Here is a 22,545-nt window from a genome sequence, read left to right on the forward strand (position 1 = left end):
GAGGCGGCGCATGCGCAGATCGAGATTTCGGCACCGAAAAACAGTTGATTCCTTGTGCTCAGGCAATGTTCCCCAACCCTGAGGACTGTTTTTTCCAGCAGGACAATGCGCCATGTCACACAGCTAGGTCAATCAAGGTGTGGATGAAGGACCACCACATCAAAACCATGTCATGGTCAGCCCAATCTCCAAAACCGAACCCCATTAAAAACCTCTGGAATGTAATCAAGAGGAAGATGGATAGTCACAATCCATCAATCAAAGAAGAATTGCTTAAATTTTTGTACCAGGAGTGGTGAAAGACTGGTGGAAGGCATGCCAAGACGCATGAAATCTGTGATTAAAAATCATGGTTATTCCACAAAATATTGATTTCTGAACTCTTCCTGAGTTATTATGAACTTGTTTTCTTTACATTATTTAAGGTCTAAAAGCAATGCATTTTTTGTTATTTTGACCATTTTTCTTTGTCAGAAAAATAATACAAAAATTATTGCTTGGAAATTCGGAGACATGTTGTCAGTAGTTTATAGAATAAAAGAACAATTTACATTTTACTTAAAAATATACCTATAAAGAGAAAAATCAGCCAAACTGATTTGCAGTGCTCTCTTCACTTTTGCCAGAGCTGTATATATGCATACATATACATATACAATATGTATAGCCTAAGCTATAATTTAAGGAAATTATGGTAAGTTTTAACTGCTAGAAAATATGTTTTCCTATTTTGCTGTCTACACCTGGGGCGTTTCTTATTGTAATTTATGTCCTATAGTCTGAAAACTCAGCAATTAACATAGATTTTATAATTTGAGCCATTATCTGCTTTTTCAGGAAAATTTACCCCAACTATGTAAAAATATATAGCTGAAAATTATAATTCATACTCAATAATTCAGGAAATAATATCACACATTTTCAATGCTAATTCAAAGACCAATTTGTAAAAAATTGGGAAAAATAAGGATTATTGAAAAGGAAATTTGAAATACTCACTGTGAATCCAAGCTTTTTATAGTCCCTTGTGTACATAGATTTCCGTTTTTCAATACTGCCACCAAGAGTGTTTTGATCTGGCTCTACGTCAAATGCAATCCTACGCAGTTCAAATATAATATCCCTCTGGGCCTGCATCATGAACACAGAAGATGACAGCAATGTCAAAAAGATACGTTACACTAGAGGCCATAGTATGTCAAAAAATATCTTTTGTAATCAATATCATGTCTACCTGAAGGCATAACACTGTCAGTTTATACTGTAAACAGTTCAGTTGCTTCGGTCATGTCAATAGGAAGATTTACTAAACCATAAAAATAAATGATCAAATTGTGTGCATACATCCATCAAATCATAAAAATTCTGAAAAGTTAGAAACTGAGAGTATTAAAAAATCCTCAGGAAATGGCAGTGTCATACATGCCTTATTTAAGAATTGGGACTTCATTCCCCAAAACTAACTAAACAGATATTTTACACCTGAAAAGGATGCTGTATTTACTTTAAAAATCAATGGCAGAATGGCTGTATAATCCTTCAGGAAAGTTTAGCTCAATCTTTGCCCACCAATCCAGATTGATAGTTCCTCAGGGCTTCTTTCCTGTTGCTGCTGAGATCTCACATTGCTCAGTGCAAGCTGCAGCTGTTAGGTTGGGTGTGCAGAGACCACTTACATTTGGTCTCATGGGTAGAGACAGGCAGACCCCTGAATGTTTGGGTCCAGACAAACAATTAAAAAAAAAGTACAGGTTTTGGTACCAGAACAGTACCACTACTTTCTGAGGTTAAGTTTCCCTGCTTGAGGAAACATTTCCTTGTTTCATGCCATGCGTGAGTGTTGCTGACACGTCACAAGTCCTGTGAGCTCATCGTGAATCAAGTCAGTAACATATAAGCTCAGCGGCCACTAGAGCTCTTAAGTCACTGACTTGATTTATAATAAGCCCATGGTCCTGGTGATCACTCGTGTATTGCTTCAGGCAGGGATATGTGTTATCACAAAGTGCGAAATGATCGGCAAGGAGATGTCACTCCTGCGCTGCTGCTGATGAATCCACAATAGTTTTCAAAGGATAAAAATTTAATAAACAGGCTTACAGGGTTAACGCTTTTCGAGGTCGAGCTGGACCTCTTCATCACGACAGACACCTGGTGTGACTGTCAGGAAAGGTTGTACTTTTATACTGTATTCTTTTGAAAAAAATACAAATCTTGGCACATACCTGTGTCAAAGTTCAGCAGTGTCATGGGACGAATGTTAATTGTAAATATTAATAAATATTCGTCCCATGACACTGCTGTACTTTGACACTGTCACATGCCCGGTTTTGCGTTTTTTTTTCTTCAAAAGAATACAGTATAAAACCTTTCCTGACAGTCACACCAGGTTTCTGTCCTGACGAAGAGGTTCTGCGTGACGTTGAAACGTGTTGACCCTGTAAACCTGTTTAATACATTTTTATCCATTGGAAACGATTATGGATTCATCAGCAGCAACATTTTTTTACCGATTAAGAACCTATTGCACTTTCTTTCTTTCCCAGTTTCGTTGTTTGCATTATCACTGAAAGTAACAGCTGTGAGCTCCTGCTGTTTTGTCTGTGTACTCACTTATCATAATTGACCTATGCTCCTCATCTGTTAAAAGGAGCTGTGGTAAGTGCCGACCATCAACTGGAGCAGCTTTGCATGGTGCAACACAGTCATTACACAGTACACAAAAGGGGGACATGTATATGATTATCTCAGCACAGGGACATTTTTTTATAAATTTAATTGTGGAAATTATTATTACAAGATCTAGCAATTAAAATCTACTTAGTCCATGGGACAGTCCCTTTAAGTATGGTGCTGTATATGACAATACAATTCAGCTCACAAACACTCACTTGGTCTTGAGGATCCATTTTTGTCATCATCCTATCTTCTAATAAATTGAAGGTCAAAACTTGAAGCACATATAACTGGTGAGCCATCTCATTATTAATAGCACTCTGTGCTCTGATTACATGCTATAAAAAAATAAGAAAAACACAATAAGGTACACTGCAAAAATTATGAAGAAATAGCTGTAAACTAACACTTCTGAATATTCACTTCTCTCTCTCTCTTATGCTTTGCTACTGTAGAGTAACTGCCAAGTAGAAGGCCACATTTTCTTTAAGCCTTCTTCCCTCACTGGACTACTCACTACAAAGATAAGAAAAAAATAATGTATTAGGCGTTATAACTAGCGAGGAGTGAACGTGCTTGGATAACGTGTTATCCGAGCATGTTCGAGTGTTAGCCGAGTATCTTGGGTGTGCTCGGATAATATATTTGAGTCCTTGCGCCTGCATGTTTTGCGGCTGTTAGACAGCCTCAACACATGTGGGGATTGCATGTTTGTTAGGATATCTTGCATGTGTCTAACAGCTGCAAAACAAGAGGGCGCAGAGACTCGAATATATTATCCGAGCACACCGACGACACTCGGATAACACCTGAACATGCCCATATAACAGGCTATCCGAGCACGTTCGCTCATCACTAGTTATAACCATTGAATTTTTTTTTATATTGCAACTTTGAAAATTTCACTTTTAAATGCATTTCCAGACCGGAAAGACTAATGAACAATGTGTTGAAATTGTATTTTTAGGAAGGTTTTCAGCAAATCCATAATAGTCCAAAAGTCCACAATGTTAATGTCACTCTGTCTTCCTTTTGCAGACAACAATTAAACAGTTTGGACAATAATTGTCAAAAGTCCACAGGAAAAGAACAAAAATGAACAGATTGCAGGGAATCCTGCTGCTAATACCCCTGTCATCAGTAGTGAAGCATGAAAGCGGTTGTCCAGCCTAAAGCTACAAGTCTGCAGTTACTATATGTGACTTGTGACTCCTCACATCATGCGCACTGTGTGCTGTGAGGAGTCTCTGTTGTCATGTGACTGCAAATACGTGATGTAATTGCTCCCAGCTACATTCCGACTAGACTGTTTCCAACCTTGCTCAATACCGCACCTATCCAATCAGATTGTGGCTGGGAGTACACATATCACATACTTGCGCTGGCACCGGAGAATCCTCACAGTGTGCAGGGCACGCAATGAGAGGATTCTAAAGTCTGCAGTCACACAGCGAGACTTGTAGCTTAAGACCCTTTAAAGTGTTCACTCCCTGCAGGATGGACTTATGCATCTAGAGAAAAAGCAACTCCCACCAGGCCCTCATCAAACTGGGTCAAAGCTGGACCACAAACAAGTGACCTCCCTCTACCACATCCCTATGCTCTAACATGACATATAAAGGAGATGTCTAAGGGCGCACTCACATCCGACAGATATTGCTATAGAAATGTTTGGACTGGTCCCATTCATCTAAATGGAACGTGCAGAAATCAATGCGCTCGTCATCAAAACAGCTGCATCCAGGAGGATGAAACCAACTTTCACTACATTTCTGCCACAAATTCAACCACTTCTGAATCTGCACAGGGCAGACGACCACATTAAAGTCTAACAAATGACAATACTTACGGTGAGAATTATAGAGCGTAACTGCTTCTGTGTAAGTATGTTTGCCATCTCCTGTTTTGAAGAAAAAAAATATTTATTTATTTTTTTAATTGACTTTAGAAGGTCACCTTTAATATGGTTTTCATTAATGTGTGAATGGCAGAAACAATTTACCAGCATGCAATGACAACTGTGAATCTGTTGTTCCCTGCCTTGAAACGCCCTGATAATCAGCCATCAATGATGCTCAGCATGACATTATGCCATGGAGAAATATTATTCATAATATTATCCTTTTGAAATACAAATGTTTTCTGTTTATGTCTACATTTGTGTTGGAAGGCTTGATTTTTGATGAATGGATTACAGATTTTTTTTTTTCCTTTTTTAGACATTCTTGTGTCTGAATACGAGGAAAAAAAAACAACGATCAACTGTCCCCAGTAATAATCAAAATGCAAAAGTTTATTGCAAAAACAGATGTGGGGAGGTGGAAATACACATATGTGGGAAAACAAAAGTGGACATACCAAAAGTATTATCACATAAATGTAAGTTTAGAATGTCACTCAACTCAATAGCAGCTTTACACGAGTTTATGCACAATGGCAAAGGCCAACTCAGCAAATGAAGAAGATATATAGAAGTTCCCAAGATTAATAATATGGCTGCGCTTGTAAATGTGTCATGGTACAACATAAAGTAATGGGTTACCTGGGACTCCTGGATGGATGTGCATCCACCCCCATCATTTCTGAGTATATAGAAGGTAAAGGGGGTTGTCCGGTCACATTCACAATTCAGGACAACATCGGTTAGGCTTTAAAACACTAACATGAGCATTACTGACCATCTGAAACCCCTGCTGCTCCAGCTCCTTGGCTTTGCCGCTCTTCTTTGCTACTCGTTTATGGGGCTGCACCAGAGACATTACTTCTACAACATATGACCTCTGCAGCCAATCACTAGGCTGATCGCAGTGATTGCCAGCACCTGTCACGTGTTGAGGACATGATGCCACCACTGCAGCCTTGGAGACAAAGCCTGTTGGATGGCAGAGACGGAGAGGCAGGGACCTCAGTAGGTAGGAGCCGATTGTTTTACTAAGGCAGAGTTCTCCAAATCTTTTAAAGGGAACCTGTCACCCCGTTTTTTGAGATTGAGCTATAAATACTGTTAAATAGGGCCTGAGCTGTGTGTTCCTATAGTGTATGTAGTGTACCCCGATTCCCCACCTATGCTGAGATATAACTTACCAAAGTCGCCGTTTTCGCCTGTCAATCAGGCTGGTCAGGTCGGGAGGGCGTGGTGACATCGCTGGTTCTTCCTCAGCTTTACGTTGGTGGCGTAGTGGCGTAGTGGAGAACAAGCAGCGCGCGATCTGCGCTGTAATCCCTTGCATCGGTGGGGGCGGCCATCTTCCTGGGGCCGCGCGTGCGCAGATCGAGTGCTCTGCTGCACGGGGCTTCAGGAAAATGGCCGCGGGATGCCGCGCGTGCGCATTAGAGATCGCGGCGGCCATTTTCCCAAAGCCGAGTTTGCATCTCGGCTTTGGGAAAATGGCCGCCGCGATCTCTAATGCGCACGCGCGGCATCCCGCGGCCATTTTCCTGAAGCCCCGTGCAGCAGAGCACTCGATCTGCGCACGCGCGGCCCCAGGAAGATGGCCGCCCCCACCGATGCAAGGGATTACAGCGCAGATCGCGCGCTGCTTGTTCACCACTACGCCACTACGCCACCAACGTAAAGCTGAGGAAGAACCACCGATGTCACCACGCCCTCCCGACCTGACCAGCCTGATTGACAGGCGAAAACGGCGACTTTGGTAAGTTATTTCTCAGCATACATGGGGAATCGGGGTACACTACATACACTATAGGAACACACAGCGCAGGCCCTATTTAACAGTATTTATAGCTCAATCTCAAAAAACGGGGTGACAGGTTCCCTTTAAACCAGACATCCTCTTTAGTATTTAAATTATATTTCTTAAATATGTAAGGTGCATGGAAAAAAGCAAGTCAGTCATTGATTTTATGAATTTTACAATTTATTGGGTTTGGAGTCTGAGTATGCAAATAAATGTGAATATGTGGTAATTGTTTTATGGTTTAATTGTTGTTCATTGTGCTACTTTTGTCTTTATAATACAATATACAGCTAGGTGGGGCTTACTGTACTGTATACGGGTTTATCATTAAAGAGGATGTCTGGTATTTTGGCTTAGCTGTGTGATGTGTTCAGTCCAGCACTGTAACTATGTCCTGTAGTGATTACATAACATTCATGATTCACAGGACCACTGCAGACAATCACTGCCTCAGCAGTCATGTCACATACAAGCAAACACCACCGAGACCAGTAATTGATTAAAAGCTTTCAAAAGTCGCAATATTTAGGCACAACTTGGGAGTTTTGCCTACATTTTGCACATTTTTGGCATCTCCAAAATAGTTGCTCCCAGCTCCGCTGACGACCGCTATTTTTCAAATTTGTCATGAGTGGTGGCGTTTGCTGTGCCACAAATCTTACCCCAGAATGGGCTGAAGAAGGATGTGTGGGGAGGCGCACACACACATGTGCACGCCACTCATCCGGTGTATGCCCCATCATGAATCAGAAGCGTCTGACTCCAGTACGCCACTCATCAAGGCAGCCGCGAACAACACTGGTCTTGATGAATTGTTGCATAATAGCAGGAGGAATTAGCAGGCTGTGTTACTATAACCAGATATTAAACTAGTGCCTGATCTAATCTGCATTTTATATCCAGGGAACAGTGGATAGGTGATGATTTTAATAATTTTTATTATAATTATTATTATTATTATTATTATTATTATTTGTTGGGGGAGTAATGAGAATAGAAAGCAGAGGATTTGGAGTGCTGGGTCATGAAAAAAAATGGAGCTTCAATCCCATAAGGCCACAATTAGCACAGATTTTAATACTAAAACTGAATGTTGTTCTAATTTTTATTTTAAAATTAGTAAGCAATAACTTGTCAAGCAAGCAAAGGTAAAATGTGAAATAAAATATTATACAAATACAAAAACACACGTAGCAAGGACAAGCATGCATAGAAAACATTCACTATTAAATATTTAGGAGACTCACACTCAGAGGAAAATCAAGAATGTCAATGCTGTCTTCTATGTAATACTGAGAGGGTTACGGCCAAGGGCAGCAATAAGAGGAGACATGGCGGTATAAATCATTTCAAGCCTTACCCATAGAATGACACAAAAATTATCGTTGTTTACGTAAAAAAAAGTCTTTAGGTTTGTTCAAAATGTAAATATTTACAACTTACTACTATACTTTTATTATAGGGTTGTCCGGTCTAAAATGATAAGTCTGCAGTCACTGTGTGTCACTCTGTGTGACTGCAGACTTAGGAATCCCCCCAGCACATGTAATGTGCGCTGCGAGGATTTGCCAGGTTCTGAGCTGGGAATAGAGGTGATGTCTGCGATATCTATACTCCCGGTCACAAGTCGTCTAGTGGGTGCGGCACCGCACCGTATAGGGAGTATTGAGCAAGGCTGCGCCGACTAGATGACTTCTGCCCGGGAACAGTGGGTACAGAAAGTATTCAGACTCCTTAAAATTTTTCACATTTTCACAGAAATGTAGAAAGTTTTGCAAATTTAATGAAAAGGAAAAACTGAAATATCACATGGTCATAAGTATTCAGACCCTTTGCTCAGACACTCACATTTAAGTCACATGCTGTCCATTTCCTTGTGATCCTCCTTGAGATGGTTCTACTCCTTCATTGGAGGCCAGCTGTGTTTAATTCAACTGATAGGACTTGATTTGGAAGGGCGCACACCTGTCTATATAAGACCTCACAGCTCACAGTGCATGTCAGACCAAATGAGAATCATGAGGTAAAAGGAACTGGCCAAGGAGCTCAGAGACAAAATTGTGGCCTGGCACAGATCTGGCCAAGGTTACAAAACAATTTCTGCAGTACTCAAGGTTCCTAAGAGCACAGTGGCCTCAATAATCCTTAAATGGAAGAAGTTTGAGATGACCAGAAGTCTTCCTAGACCTGGCCGTCCAGCCAAACTGAACAATCGTGGGAGAAGAGCCTTGGTGAGAGACGTAAAGAAGAACCCCAAGATCACTGTGGCTGAGCTCCAGAGATGCAGTAGGGAGATGGGAGAAAGTTCCAAAAAGTCAATCATCACTGTAGCCCTCCACCAGTCGTGCCTTTATGGCAGAGTAGCCTGACGGAAGCCTCTCCTCAGTGCAAGACATAAGAAAGCCCGCATAGAGTTTGCTAAAAAACACATGAAGGACTCCCAGACTATGAGAAGTAAGATTCCCTGGTCTGATGAGACGAAGATAGAACTTTTTAGAGATAATTCTAAGAGGTACGTGTTGAGAAAACCAGGCACTGCTCATCACCTGCCCAATACAATCCCAACAGTGAAACATGGTGGTGGCAGTATCATGCTATGATGGTGTTTTTCAGCTGCAGAGAGAGGACAACTGGTTGTCATTGAAGGAAACATGAATGCGGCCAATTACAGAGATATCCTGGATGAAAACCTCTTCGAGAGTGCTCTGGACCTCAGACTTGGCCGAAGGTTCACTTTCCAACAAGACAATGACCCTAAGCACACAGCTAAAATAACAAAGGAGTGGCTTCAGAACAAGTCTATGACCATTCTTGACTTGCCCAGCCAGAGCCCCAACCTAAACCCAATTGAGCATCTCTGGAGTGACCTGAAAATGGCTGTCCACCAATGTTCACCATCCAACCTGATGGAATCGGAGAGGATCTGCAAAGAAGAATGGCAGAGGATCCCCAAATCCAGGTGGGAAAAACTTGTTGCATCATTTCCAAGAAGACTCATGGATGTACCAGCTCAAAAGGTGCTTCTACTCAATACTGAGCAAAGAGTCTGGATACTTATGATCATGTAACATAGTAACATAGTAACATAGTTAGTAAGGCCGAAAAAAGACATTTGTCCATCCAGTTCAGCCTATATTCCATCATAATAAATACCCAGATCTACGTCCTTCTACAGAACCTAATAATTGTATGATATTTCAGTTTTTCTTTTTCAATAAATTTGCAAAAATTACAACGTTTCTGTTTTTTTTCAGTCAGGATGGGGTGCAGAGTGAACATTCATGAGAAAAAAAAATTTTTTTTTGAATTAACTAAATGGCTGCAACGAAACAAAGAGTGAAGAATTTAAAGGGGTCTGAATACTTCCCGTATCCACTGTATCGCATACATCACCTCCATTCCCGGATCAGAAACCGGCAAATCCCTGCAGAGGACAGTGCGTGCGCATGGGCGGACTCACAGAGTGATTGCAGACTTATGATTTTAGACTGCAATAGACATTGAAGTGGGAGGCAAACTGTGCAAAAATTGTAATGCAAGCTAATTGCAAAAATAATTTTTTAGCCTAAATTGAATGGATTTATATAAGAAAAAAAATTGTCCCAAAGGTGGGCATCCCCTTTGAGATGTAGTTCCATTTTATTGAGTTAAATTAATGTCAAATGGTGCATTAAAATCAAAAGGGTCGGAATAATCAGAAACCATCAATTTGAACAATCTTTAAAAAGAAATATAAAAAAAATACTGTGGTAGGTACAATTATGATCGGCACTGTGATAAGATGTTACAGTTTTAGGTTATTTGGATTAGTAATTTTGCAACCAAAGACCTTCAATGAAATGCAACTATTAAGTAACGAATTTGTCTAAAGAGGAAGGACAACCTCACCTTCATCAATTCATATACAATAAAACAAGATCTGCTCACCTCCTGCAACTGCGCCATTTCAGAGATGTTCACGTTGCATGCTCAGCAGGTGCAATGACGTGGTGTCACGTGACAGCTGCAACCGATCAGCAGCCGCTGACTGGCTGCAGCCTTTACGATTTAAGTTTTATTTCTATTAATTGGCTGCAGCGGTTTACAGCCATGCGACACAACAATGTTGTATTACCTGCCCAAACAGCAGTGCCAACACCACTGGAACAGCGCCCACTGTGGGAGGTGAGAATAGAGTGCGCTGTTTTTGTTTTATATAGGGTCCTGAAATGATTAGGCAGAGATTGTCCAGTAGTAGACAACCCCTGTAATCGCTTAGTTAAAAAAAAGTCAGCCATTGAAAGGGTATTCTGCAACTTTATACTTGTCATTTGTTGGATCAGTATTGGGACTATTCATCTTTTTTTTTCTACTATTTAATTTGATCTTCTCAATAAACTGTGCTGCATCTAATCAAGTGTCGTGGTTGTTTGAGGTAAAACAAAAAAAAATGCTTCTTCATCTTATTCACTCCTGCCCCACAAAGGGTATGTGTCCACGTTCAGGATTGCATCAGGATTTGGTCAGGATTTTATGCAGGTAAAATCCTGACCAAATCTGCACCTGAGGTCACTGGCAGGTCACCTGCGCTGTCCTTGCGTTCTTTCTGCACTGTAAGGGCATGCTGTGCTCTTAAAAGACGCGCCGCATGTCCGTTTCCGCCGGGTATGCCGCATGTGTCTTTTAATGCATAGTGGAGACGGGATTTCATGAAATCCCCTCCACTATGCTGTCACATCTGGACGCTGCGTGTTTGACGCTGTGGCTCTACGCAGCGTCAAACACGCAGCGTTTCCTGAACGTGGAAACATACCCCAAAGCTGGCGATTCTCCGTGTGTCCCTGTAATTACATACCTGTCTTGTTGCATCCGGGGCTTTGAGAAACAGAGCATTGATCACTGCAATGGCGTATGTCTGAATCTCTTGATCTGTCCTTAAGGCAAAAAAAGCATAAAATGTAAAAATACAATAAAGTAGTAGCTTACAATAGATGTGTTCACAGATGTGACATTTTTCTGCTTAAAACACACATCAAGTTACAGAAAAGAAAGAAAAAAAGGCGCATGGCACTCACAACAATATGAATAAAGGAGCTAGCTAAAATCAGGGACTACACGGTCCTGCCATACTGTGGAAAAGCAAGTATTATAAAATAATCCCTTTCTCCAGATCAATCCCAATGATTAGAACCCCTCCAATAAAGCTATGTTCACATGTTGCATTTTTGCTGCGCTCTTTTAATGCAAATCAAAAGCAGCATTTTACAGTCCCAGCAGAAGCTATGAGATTTCAGAAATCTCAAGCACTCACACTGGCTTTTCCTGACTGTATTGGAAAAGTGCAGCGTTTTTTAAGTGTTTTTTCACCCACAGAAAAGTATTAATTAGTAATAGCAATGAGTAAGTGCAAAAAACGCAGCAGGTGGTTTGGTGCAGAAAACTCAGGAACACGTCACTGTATCAGCATGAAAAATTCAACAAAAAACACAGCAAAAACTGTTTGTTTTTTTTACGTAGCTTCTTTCCTGCAAAAAAAAAAAAAAAAAAGCAGCAAAAATGCAACGTGTGAACATAACCTAGGAATTTTAAGGCAGATCCAATAGAAAAAATAATTGCTGAAAGACCCATTTAAAGGGAATCTGTCAGCAGGATTTCACATCACGAACTATTTATATGTACATGTAGCTCTTTCAAAGAAACTCGTATCAATCTGAACGCTGACGTCTGAATAATGCAGTAATGGACGGGCCATGTAAGGATATTGCTGTGCCTGTCTTTGAAAGAGCTCCGTGCGTCTATAGTTTGGGGTGGACACACTGCTGACAGACTCCCTTTAAAGATACTAATAGATGGACTAGGTTGTGACATTAAGCAGTGTGTACTGTAGGTTGCTTACCCTTGAAGATGTGGAATTAACTGTCCGATTGAGATTTCCTGAGCCACTTTCTGATAGAGATCATGGCTGTTGAGGACCATGGATTCAAGAATCGCTAGAGATCGCTGTAAAATAGAGATATCCATGCCTGACTTGTTCACAAAGCTTGCAATCTGAGGATGAAAAAGATTTATTTAAGGATCATTTCATATCTTTGTATGTACACTGTTGTATATTAACATTTAGTTTAAGGGAACTGCAGTGACATGAATTTTATTACAGGCATTATTACAGTCACTGGGTTATTGTTAACACATCTGAGAACAGAATGGTGTAGGGGCAGAGACCCCGATTCCAGTGCTATATCACTTACTGGGCTGCCTGCTGCAGTTTTAATAAAATCTCCGTTCTCTGAATGCTGAGCTCTCTATAACTCCACCACTGATTGGAAGCGCTCTGTGTACACTGTGCATAGGCAGAAATCTGCCAATCATTGGTGGGGGTGGGTTATATAGATCTCATGGAGGGCTACCTGGCAGCAGGTTTACTAGTTCTCTAGATATAATCTCCTCCTGATAAAATGTGATAGTATCAAAACTACAGAAAGCAGCTCAGTAAGTGACACATCGCTGAAATCAAGGTCTCTGTCTCTACATTATGGTACATTAGATGGCAAAAACCTGGTGACCAATCCCTTTAAATTCCCATTTGTAGAAATCCATTTCAGCCAAGCTCCTGTGTGACTAGGGAAACGTCTTGGCACATTTTAGAGTACCGAACAGTAACGCATCTTCTCTTTATGATGTACTTTAGAATTGAGATTATTATCAAGAATAGAAACTTATATTATCCAAACCTTACTGTAATCATAAGATCCACATGCAATGTACATATGAAACAAAGATTTGCATAGCATGGAGTTTGTGAGATTAAGGCTACGTTCACATTTGCGTTGTGCGCCGCTGCGTCGGCAACGCAACGCACAACGCAAATAAAAACGCACTAAAACGCACGCTAAAACGCTGCGTTTTGCGACGCATGCGTCCCTTTTTGCCGAATTTTGGACGCAAAAAAAATGCATCTTGCTGCGTCCTCTGCGCCCTGACGCGTGCGGCAAAAAAGACGCATGCATCGCAAAACGCAGCACAACGCATGTCCATGCGCCCCCATGTTAAATATAGGGGCGTATGACGCGTGCGTCGCCGCGGCTGCGCCCGACGCAGCCGGGCGGAACGCAAATGTGAACGTAGCCTAATAGCGGCTACAAGCCTCCTTACTGCTGCATGTAACAGAGCGCTAACGGTTCAGCATTTCTCTCCCCTGAAGCTACGGTACCCAGCACAAATACCGCAGAATCGGTAAGGAACAACATGTGCGTTACATTTTCCTAATGTCCAAAGGAAATAGCGGTGGCATCAGTGCGGGTAGAGGAGTGGGGAAGCTCCTCCGGTATTGTATTTCTACTACAATCCAAAGCAATGCCCCAATACTACAGAAGCCATCCCCATAAAAGTTGAACGCACTTATGTGCCAAGGACCAACGGGACTGTATCACACTATAGATATACTGTATACTTACCTTTTTAATAAATGCCAAGGAGAACGTATCCCAGGACACAATACCATGATCCATTAACTCAACGAATGCTGTCAATGTGTAGGAAAGCATTTCTCCAAAGCTGCGAAAATAAGGAAAAAAGGAGCATCTTTCAAATCCCCATGTTACACTCCGCGGTGTCTCCCATTGTACTAGGAGTATTTATACGCTGCAGACAGGGCTGGGAAATGTGCCACAGAGCAAGCGGCAGAAATCCTTGACAAGCGTAAAGGCCAAAAGGATGCAATTGTTCTCAGTGTCCATGGATCTGATGATACATTATTATATAAAGAAAATAAAGCCTTTATTACAACAAATGTATCACGCTCCCCACAACAAAAACAACACTGTAATAAACGGATTGCTGGCTGGAGCAGACTGGCGTAGCACTTGCCATTTTTTCCAAGACATCTAAACTATAAAGAAATGCAAAATCCACAATAAGATTAGATCGATTAAAATTGTATGTATATATTCTACTTATTACTAGAAATGTAGATATATTACCAAGAGAGGACCACTATCTCTTGCGTCACGTTCCTATGCTACTGTACACACTGACCGGTGCCATTATATACAATGACCGTACGGTTTGGCGTCAAGGTTCAATTCGGAACACAATTTTTTTAAGAGTTAGGTCAGACATCTGTTCTTAATTAATTTTTGGATGCTGAATCCAGAAATGATCTCAGTTTTTCTCTATCACGTCAAGTTTTTGAACTATGAGATTTTTGTCTTCTTAAAACTATGTAAACTACTGTACCTAAAAAGTGTTTTGTTTTTTTTTAAATAGTACAAATATGAACAAAAAATGAAATATATAAGAAATAGGCATGACAAAGTTGTGACTACTCTTACAAGTTGCCACGTAGCTCTATATGAGTCGAATTGTAATCAGATAACAAGTCTTATTACAGATATCAGTGCAATTGTGCTTCTCTGGCAGGTAAGTTGTGCAGGAAAAACTTGACGTGCTAGAAAAAAACTGACTACATTTTTGGAATCAGCATGCCAATTTTAGTATAAATCAGCTCAAAAACCTAACTCAACAGAAAATGTTTTTCAAATTGTTCCCCTGTGGGAATAAGGATACCTAGGAACACACGTTTCCAGATAAATGTTCATTCATCAGGAGAAATAATCTTTTGGTTTTCTTAAATGATCATTGTTCTTGTCAGCACCATGTCCAGTGTAGTCACGTGTGCTGCCAAGAACAAGGCTGCCAATGTGCTCAGACCCATCTGGAACCGTGGGGCGACCTTCTAAAAAGGCTATGAAATCACCGTTGATCAGCAGCTGTTTAGTGCTCCCCGAGGAAGCGTTTGGAGCCTCACTGGGTAGACTCATCAAATTCGATGAAACTGAACCCAAACAGATGTAAAGGTAGACATACTGTAGAAAGTTATTCAGATCAAGTCTTTGTCCAAAATGTCTTGGCACGTTATGTCCTTCAGGGACAATGGGAATCTGTGAAATACATAACCGTCCAAGACATCCTGTAAACTGCAAGTGAATAGGAGAAAGTTCAGAACTCGACAGTGGCCATTAATCCATGTACGGGGCTGTGGCCTTCTGCTTGGTACATGCCTTACATACAGCCCCTGCAGGGGCACAATCAGCTGAGATTGGTGGGAGTGCGGAGTATCAGACAAACATCAGTCCTATGCTGAAGACCTACCGTATCATGAGGATCAATCAATAATGTACAAGTACCAGAAAACACATTTAACCCCTTCACCCCGGGACATTTTCCTTTTCTTTTTTTTTTCTTTCAATTTTTGCTCCCCTTCTTCCCAGAGGCATAACTTTTTCTATTTTTCTGTCAATATAGCCATGTGAGGGTTTGTTTTTTTTGTGGGACGATTTGTACTTTTGAATGACACCACTGATTTTACCATATTGTGTACTGGAAAATGGGGAAAAAATTCAAGTGCGGTGAAATTGAAAAAAAGCGCAATTCCACAATTGTTTTTTTTTTTACCATGTTCACTAAACGCTAAAACTGACCTGCCATTATAATTCTCCAGGTCATTATGATTGCGCACATATCAAACATGTATAGGGTTCTTTTTTATTTAAGTGGTGAAAAAAATCCAAAGTTTCTTAAAAAAAAAGTTACCATTTTCCGAGACCAGTACCGTCTTCATTTTTGAGATCTGGGGCCGGGTGATGGCTTATTTTTTGCACATTAAGGTGATGTTTTTATCAATACAATTTATAGGTAGATGCAACCTTTTGATTGTCCGTTACTGCATTTTATTGCAATGTTGCAGTGACCAACTAAACAATTCTGGCGCCTTGATTTTTTTCTTGTTATACAGTTTACTGATCGGATTAATTATTGTTATATTTTGATCGGGCATTTCTAAAGTTTTATTTTGAATGGGGCAAAAGGGGGGTGATTTGCACTTATATATTTTTTAAACTTTTTTTTACACTGTTTGGGTAAGTTTTTGCTGATTTTTTTTTCTGCAGCAACAACTGATCATGTTGACAGGAAAGAAGCTGTGCCAAAAAGAAGGTTTAGGTGTGTTTTTTGGTGCCTTTTTTGCCGCGTTTTTGGTGCAGGCAGAGAAAAAAAAATCCTGTAGATAGAATGAATAGATAGATTGATAGAATAGATTGATAGAATAGATAGATTGATAGAATAGATGTAATGAATAGATAGATTGATAGAATAGAATAGATACATTACCTGCGGTATCCTCTTCCCTGGCGTTTTCCCACGGTGCAGAGGTTACCTCCGGTCAGGCAGTGAGGGAGCACAGGCTCGGTGATGTCACCACTCGTTACTGAGCCTGCACCCGCTGCGTCTCATTCATTCCGCACTACTTACAGCCGGGAGCGGTGGCATTAGCAGCGCTCCCGGTTATAAGCTTTATCTCCCCCAGATACTGCGTGGGACACTCGATATATCGGACTGCGACGGATCAGGGAGTATACTGTACTTTTGCTTTTTTATTTTATTTTTATTACAGAAGATCGAGGGCTTCGCTTTGGAATGGCAGAATAATAAAAAGACGGTCAAGACTGTGTGGTGTTTTATTTCATTAAACAACTTTGTTCTGCATGTGTGTGTTTATTTAACCCTTTACCAACTATAGGATTAGTAATGGATAGGTGTCTTATTGATGCCTCTCCATTACTAAGCCGGCTTAATGTCACCTTACAATAGCAAGGTGACATTAACCCCTCATTACCCAGCTTGCCACCTCTACAGGGCAAGGGGGAAGAACCAGGCAAAGCGCCAGAATTGGCACATCTGGCCTTTTCTGGGCAGCTGCGGGCTGCTAGTTTTAGGCTGGGAGGCCTATATCAATGGCCCCTTACCAGCCTGAGAATACCAGCACCCAGCTGTGAGCTTTAGCAAGGCTGGTTGTCAAAAATGGGGGAACCCCAAGCTGTTTTTTTTACATTATTTATTTCAATAATTTTAAAAAAGTGTGAGGACCCCTCTATTCTTGATAACGAGCCTTGCTGTAGCTGACAGCTGGGGGTTGCAGCCCTCAGCTGTGAGTTTTGTCTGGCTGGTTATCAAAATTAGGGGGGAACCGACGCAGTTTTTTTAAATTATTTATTTATAGCGCAGGAGCGGCAGATGAAAACTCCCATCCGCCGCTCCTGCTCTCACTGTAATTGGCGGCTGTAGGATGTCGTGCAGAGCCCGGTTTGTCATGCTAAACCATCCGCGCCCCACGATCATGTGACAAGGATGCCAATGAGTGGAGCTAGTGATGTACTACTGGCACAATTATATTAAATGCTGCTGTCAGAGATTGACAGCAGCATTTAACATTTTAACAGTTGTGGGTGGATGACCTCAGCTGTCATGTGCCAGAAAAGATGCAGGCTCAGGACCAGAGCACACATCAAAGGGGGAGACATGACATATGACGTATATATACACGTCATATGTTGTGAAGGGGTTAAAGGGACTCTCCAGACAGAATGACAGTTCAAACTAAGTACCACTGCTCATTGCTTCAAAGCGGGGCGAAGCATTTATATATACCCCTTACCACCTGCTTGTATTCCCCTCCCCTTCTTTGACAGCTCTGATTTTATAGGAACAGAGAATGGTGGAGATAGATAGAAATGAAGCAGGTGGAAAGGGGTATATAAATGATTGGCCCCACCATGGAGCACCAAGCACCTGGGCTAGGTTTGAACAGTCGTTCTGTGCTGACAGGGTCCCTTTAAAGGAGATTAGACTTTTTTTTGTTAAAGGGAATCTAATCTGTTAGCAGGTTTTCACACCCCAAGCTATTTATATGTGTGTTTTTAAACAGGAGAACAATACGGAGCATTGATGAAAAAATATCACAAATGTTTATTTAATAAATAGTATCCAATAAAACGTGACGTTTAACATCATTCATATCATGCAGTAACATACAAGGATGGAATGCCTAGAAATGCTGAGACCCTCTTCCCCAAAGTACCCACAGATGATACCCCCACAGTGGAAAGTAACACAACCCTCCCCCCCCCCCACCACCACTTCCCTATGTGGAAAAAAGAGAGGGGAAGGGTCACATAAGAGCAGGACCGTCCACCAGCTCGAGGATTTTATGGGTACTTTAAATGATAATACTTCAAACATCAGACTTACATATACATACAGTGATGCTACGGTCGACTTCCTGGATATCCGCCTGGAGGTCGATACTCATCGGCGTATCCAGGCGGATATCTTCAGGAAGTCGACCTCTGTTAACTCTTTATTACATGCCTCATCGGCACATGAGCCGTCCACGATCAGGGCCGTCCCGGTCGGCCAGTTCCTTAGGATGCGGCGAATTTGTTCCTCCGAATCCAAGTTCGAGGCACAAGCCTCGGCCCTGAGAAGTCGCTTTCCGGCCCGGGGATATAGTCAGAGATCTGTAAAGTATGGCTACAACCGAGCCAAAAAAACTCCACGTGAAACTTTGTTACATTCGCCAAGCGGACAGGCTGATCGGGGTGGAGCGGGCTCCATCTGCTTTATTTCTACGTATAATCACGAGTGGAGGAACATGCGCTCCATCCTGATTGAACATTGGTCCGTACTTGGTACTGAGCCCTCCCTGGCAGCCTCCCTATCCACAGATGACCCCTAGGAGGTGTAAAAACCTAAGTGATCTATTGGTGCGTAGCCACTATGTTCCCACCCCTAAAAACCCATTTGGTACAAAGGCCCCATTAGGGGATGCTTCCCGTGCGGGCACTGTCTTGCCTGCACCAATGTCCTGCGCTGCTCCAGTTTTACCTCTACCGATGGAACTAAAGAATTCCAAATCAAACAACGCATCTCGTGTAGTACAACCAATGTAATCTATTATGCTACATGCCCTTGCCCTTTGGTCTATATGGGGTTAACTACTCGGGAGCTCAGAGTCCGAGTTCGTGAACATGTGCGGGACATTGGTGTGGCCAGGACGGTGTCCGAAACGTCGGATCTTAAATCAATCCCCCGTCACTTTAGATCGCATCACAATTGTGATGTGAAATTACTTAGGGTGAGGGGGATTGATGCCTTACATATGGGGGGATCCGTGGTGGGGACAACAAAAAACTACTAGCACAAATAGAAACAAAGTGGATCGTGCAGCTTGATACCATGTCACCGAATGGTATGAATGAGGCAATAAGCTTCGCACCGTATTTATGAACAGTCCCTCTTTATTGTGCTCCGCGATTGCTCTTGGTATTTTTATATAAACGTACCTCCTGTTCTTCATCAAAATTAACTCCTGACCCCCATTCCCTTTTCCCCGTGTCCTGCCCCCTTTCCCGCGTCAGCCGGTTTGGTGTTGTTTTTAATTTTTTGTGTTTTTAACTTTATGTTTTTTCTTTCTTACATTGTCAGTAATCTTACTAGATCTGGTGCCTTCGGTTCCTTCTATGAATATGCTCTCTGGCCCTGCTATATATTCTCTAACTGACGCCACCGTTATTCCCCGGGGCTGGATCCAAGTCACATGTTATGGACAAGAAATGGGATCCCTCCTTTGATCTGTCAAGACAGACATTTATGGTTATCCAAGTGGATGAAAAAGTCCTCCTGTGAAAATTTGGATTTCCTGCATTGTGATATGATTGATGATTTAAACTATGTCCCATCTTTATGTTGGAGTAATTTTTGCATTGGGTCTCCTTTTGGATCTCCCGGGTGGGTGGTATGGCTTTACTGCACCTCTTTAGGGTGGCCGTGCGCGTCACGCTGCGGTCCGCTGCACCCTGGTGTGGACCGGCGTCTATTTGTCTCGTGCGCACGCTCTGGGAGCTTTTCCTGCTCCCCGCGCGTGCGCACTTGGCTTGACGCCGTGTTCCACGGCCAGGACCTGTCGGACGCAGTGCGCACGCGCCGACAGCGCCGCCGTGATTGGCCGCGAGTGGTCATGTGAGCAAGGTCAGGGGCTATTTGAAGGTCTTGGAAGGCACTGTTAGAGCATCCCCCTGAGGAAGCGGCAGCATGTTGCCGCGAAACGCGCGTCGGGGTCCACCGTCCGGCTGTCTCCCCCGTCTGCCCCCACTGCTGGTAAGCCCGGTCCCTCTTATTAACCCATCATCTTAACAGCGGTTGTTTTTCCCTACTGAGGGACGCTGTCTCTGGGATATGGGCATCGGCTATTGAGCTTGGCTCACTCAGGCACGTCTATTACAGGGCGCTTGCTCTTATGTTACTTTTCCCTTTAACCCCACTATGGGACGTTGATTTTGGGATATGTGTAGTTGTTACTGAGCTGCGCCGCTTGTGGCGTGCCCTTTACAGGGTGCCTTCTCTTATGTGACCTTTCCCCTCTCTTTTTTCCACATAGGGAAGGGGGAGGGTTGTGTTACTTTCCACTGTGGGGGTATCATCTGTGGGTACTTTTTGGGAAGAGGGTCTCAGCATTTCTAAGCATTCCATCCTTGTATGTTACTGCATGATATGAATGATGTTAAACTTCACGTTTTATTGGATACTATTTATTAAATAAACATTTGTGATATTTTTTCATCTCCGTATTTCATGCTCTGTATTGTTCTCCTATTTAAAAATATGATATTTTGGAGCTGATTTAGTGAGTGCTTGGGTGTTAGGTAGATTTTGCCACACCCTGTATCTCACAACATGTATTTGGGGTTGCTATTACCATTATTTATATGTGTGTGTAGCCTTTTCAAAGGCAAATCCAGCAATACTTTTTCATGGCCAATCTGTCCCTCAATTATTGTGAAATCAGTGATTGAATTGATATGCATTGATATTTGTAGATCTCAAGCTCTTGTCACTCCAGCTTTGTTCTCTGCTGGGCGATGCCACCACCTGCTTGACTGACAGCCTGTATAATGTGTGACTTCATGCAAAGGAGCCGTCCGTCAAGCAGAAGTCGGCAACGATGGGCGCGGAATAGAGCTGGAGTGACAGAGGCTTCAGATCTACCATAGACCTTCAGACTCATTAGCATATCAATTCAATTTCACAGGTATGGAGGAATGCACTGGCCATGTAAAGGTTTTGCTGGACTTGAAAGAGCTACATGTGCATATAAATAGTTTTGGGCGTGAAATCCTGCTGACATATTCCCTTAAAGTGAATATTTTAATTAAATTAGTTAACTTGTAGGATGTGTTGGGGAGGAGGGAGTACGTACAGTAGGCACTTATGAAACCACTGACAACCTCACTAAGCTTGTCATTTTGCCACATGGCTGGCACAGATGCCTCTACCGCATCTTTTGGGGAATAGTGGAAGCAATAAACTGACACCTGAGATGGCATGTCCCGACGGGAAGACACTTTCTTGCTGGCCTGCATCTTGAGCACCCTGGCAATTAGCAAGGAAACATTGTCTGACACTGAGGAAAGCAGTGTTACGACATTTCTCAGCAGCAGCTCCCGGGGCTGTCTGGTGTGCCCACAGATACCAGCATGGCAGAGAGAGCGCCTCCGCCTTACTATACAAAGTTACATTATGAGTGCGTTATCTTATTAGTGTAACCTTCTCCCATGAAGAACATTCCTTCTGCCTTTATCAGTCATCACTGTGCCGTACTGTACAAGGTTATTGGGAACAGCTTCTAGTTATAGAGAATAATCCTATTGTGTATGTGATATCTTGCAGATTTCATTTCTGGACCTATTTATTGGTTAATTCTGCAATTCTCAATAATCATGTTCTCGCCTGCGGTATATGTCACTTCCTCCGTTGGGTGATGCATTTTGAAAGTTGTTTTTTTTTTCTTTTTCAAGATTTACTAAGAAATTTTCTGGGACTTTCCACTTTTAGTGCAGAAAATGATTGGTGCGTGGGGCTGAGGGTTACACTGCATGTAATGCTAATGTAAGACTCAATATACACAGTGCAGTGGAAAACGGTGGCTTCAGATAGTCAAGGTGTGAATAGTTATTATTGGGAACCTGGTGGGCATGGTGTGAAACGTACATTTTCAATACAATGAGAATGTACAATGAGGTTCCTCCAGGAAAGATAGTCTTCTACTACCCTAGCAGGCAATGGCCACTGAAGCTCCTCTCACTCACTCTAGAGGGTCCGTGTTTCTGCACTTAGCCGACTCTATGCCAAATGGTGTTAGGAAATGCTTCCCTTTTACTGGCATTATCGTGCTTAAAACAACATTAAATAATGAATAAAAAAGATTATTACTTTTCTTTAACAGATTGGAGTTAAGTAATATTGTCTTGTCCGTTCACTAAATGTTTGCTAAACTCAGTATTTTTTACACTGTGAACTC

The 22,545-nt window shown here is 42.0% G+C and overlaps 1 protein-coding gene across 5 annotated transcripts in view; it reads right to left on the reverse strand.

Moving 5' to 3' along the window:
* The window catches only part of ELMO1 (engulfment and cell motility 1), a 562,162-nt gene that overhangs the window by 317,488 nt on the left and 222,129 nt on the right, over positions 1-22,545 (reverse strand). For 4 of the 5 annotated variants that reach the window (XR_011314008.1, XM_069730235.1, XM_069730233.1 and 1 more), the window contains 7 exons: positions 13,808-13,907; positions 12,250-12,401; positions 11,209-11,287; positions 7,622-7,666; positions 4,526-4,576; positions 2,892-3,014; positions 1,000-1,131 (listed from right to left, as the gene is read on the reverse strand). Coding sequence is in view for 4 of the 5 variants with exons in the window: in XM_069730235.1 (XP_069586336.1) it covers positions 1,000-1,131; positions 2,892-3,014; positions 4,526-4,576; positions 7,622-7,666; positions 11,209-11,287; positions 12,250-12,401; positions 13,808-13,907 (682 nt within the window). In the remaining variant the exon portion in view is untranslated. The remainder of the gene's footprint in view (positions 1-999; positions 1,132-2,891; positions 3,015-4,525; positions 4,577-7,621; positions 7,667-11,208; positions 11,288-12,249; positions 12,402-13,807; positions 13,908-22,545) is intronic. The other variant, XM_069730236.1, reaches the window with a different exon arrangement.

The sequence above is a fragment of the Ranitomeya imitator genome, chromosome 6, assembly GCF_032444005.1.
Source record: "Ranitomeya imitator isolate aRanImi1 chromosome 6, aRanImi1.pri, whole genome shotgun sequence".
Taxonomy (NCBI): domain Eukaryota; kingdom Metazoa; phylum Chordata; class Amphibia; order Anura; family Dendrobatidae; genus Ranitomeya; species Ranitomeya imitator.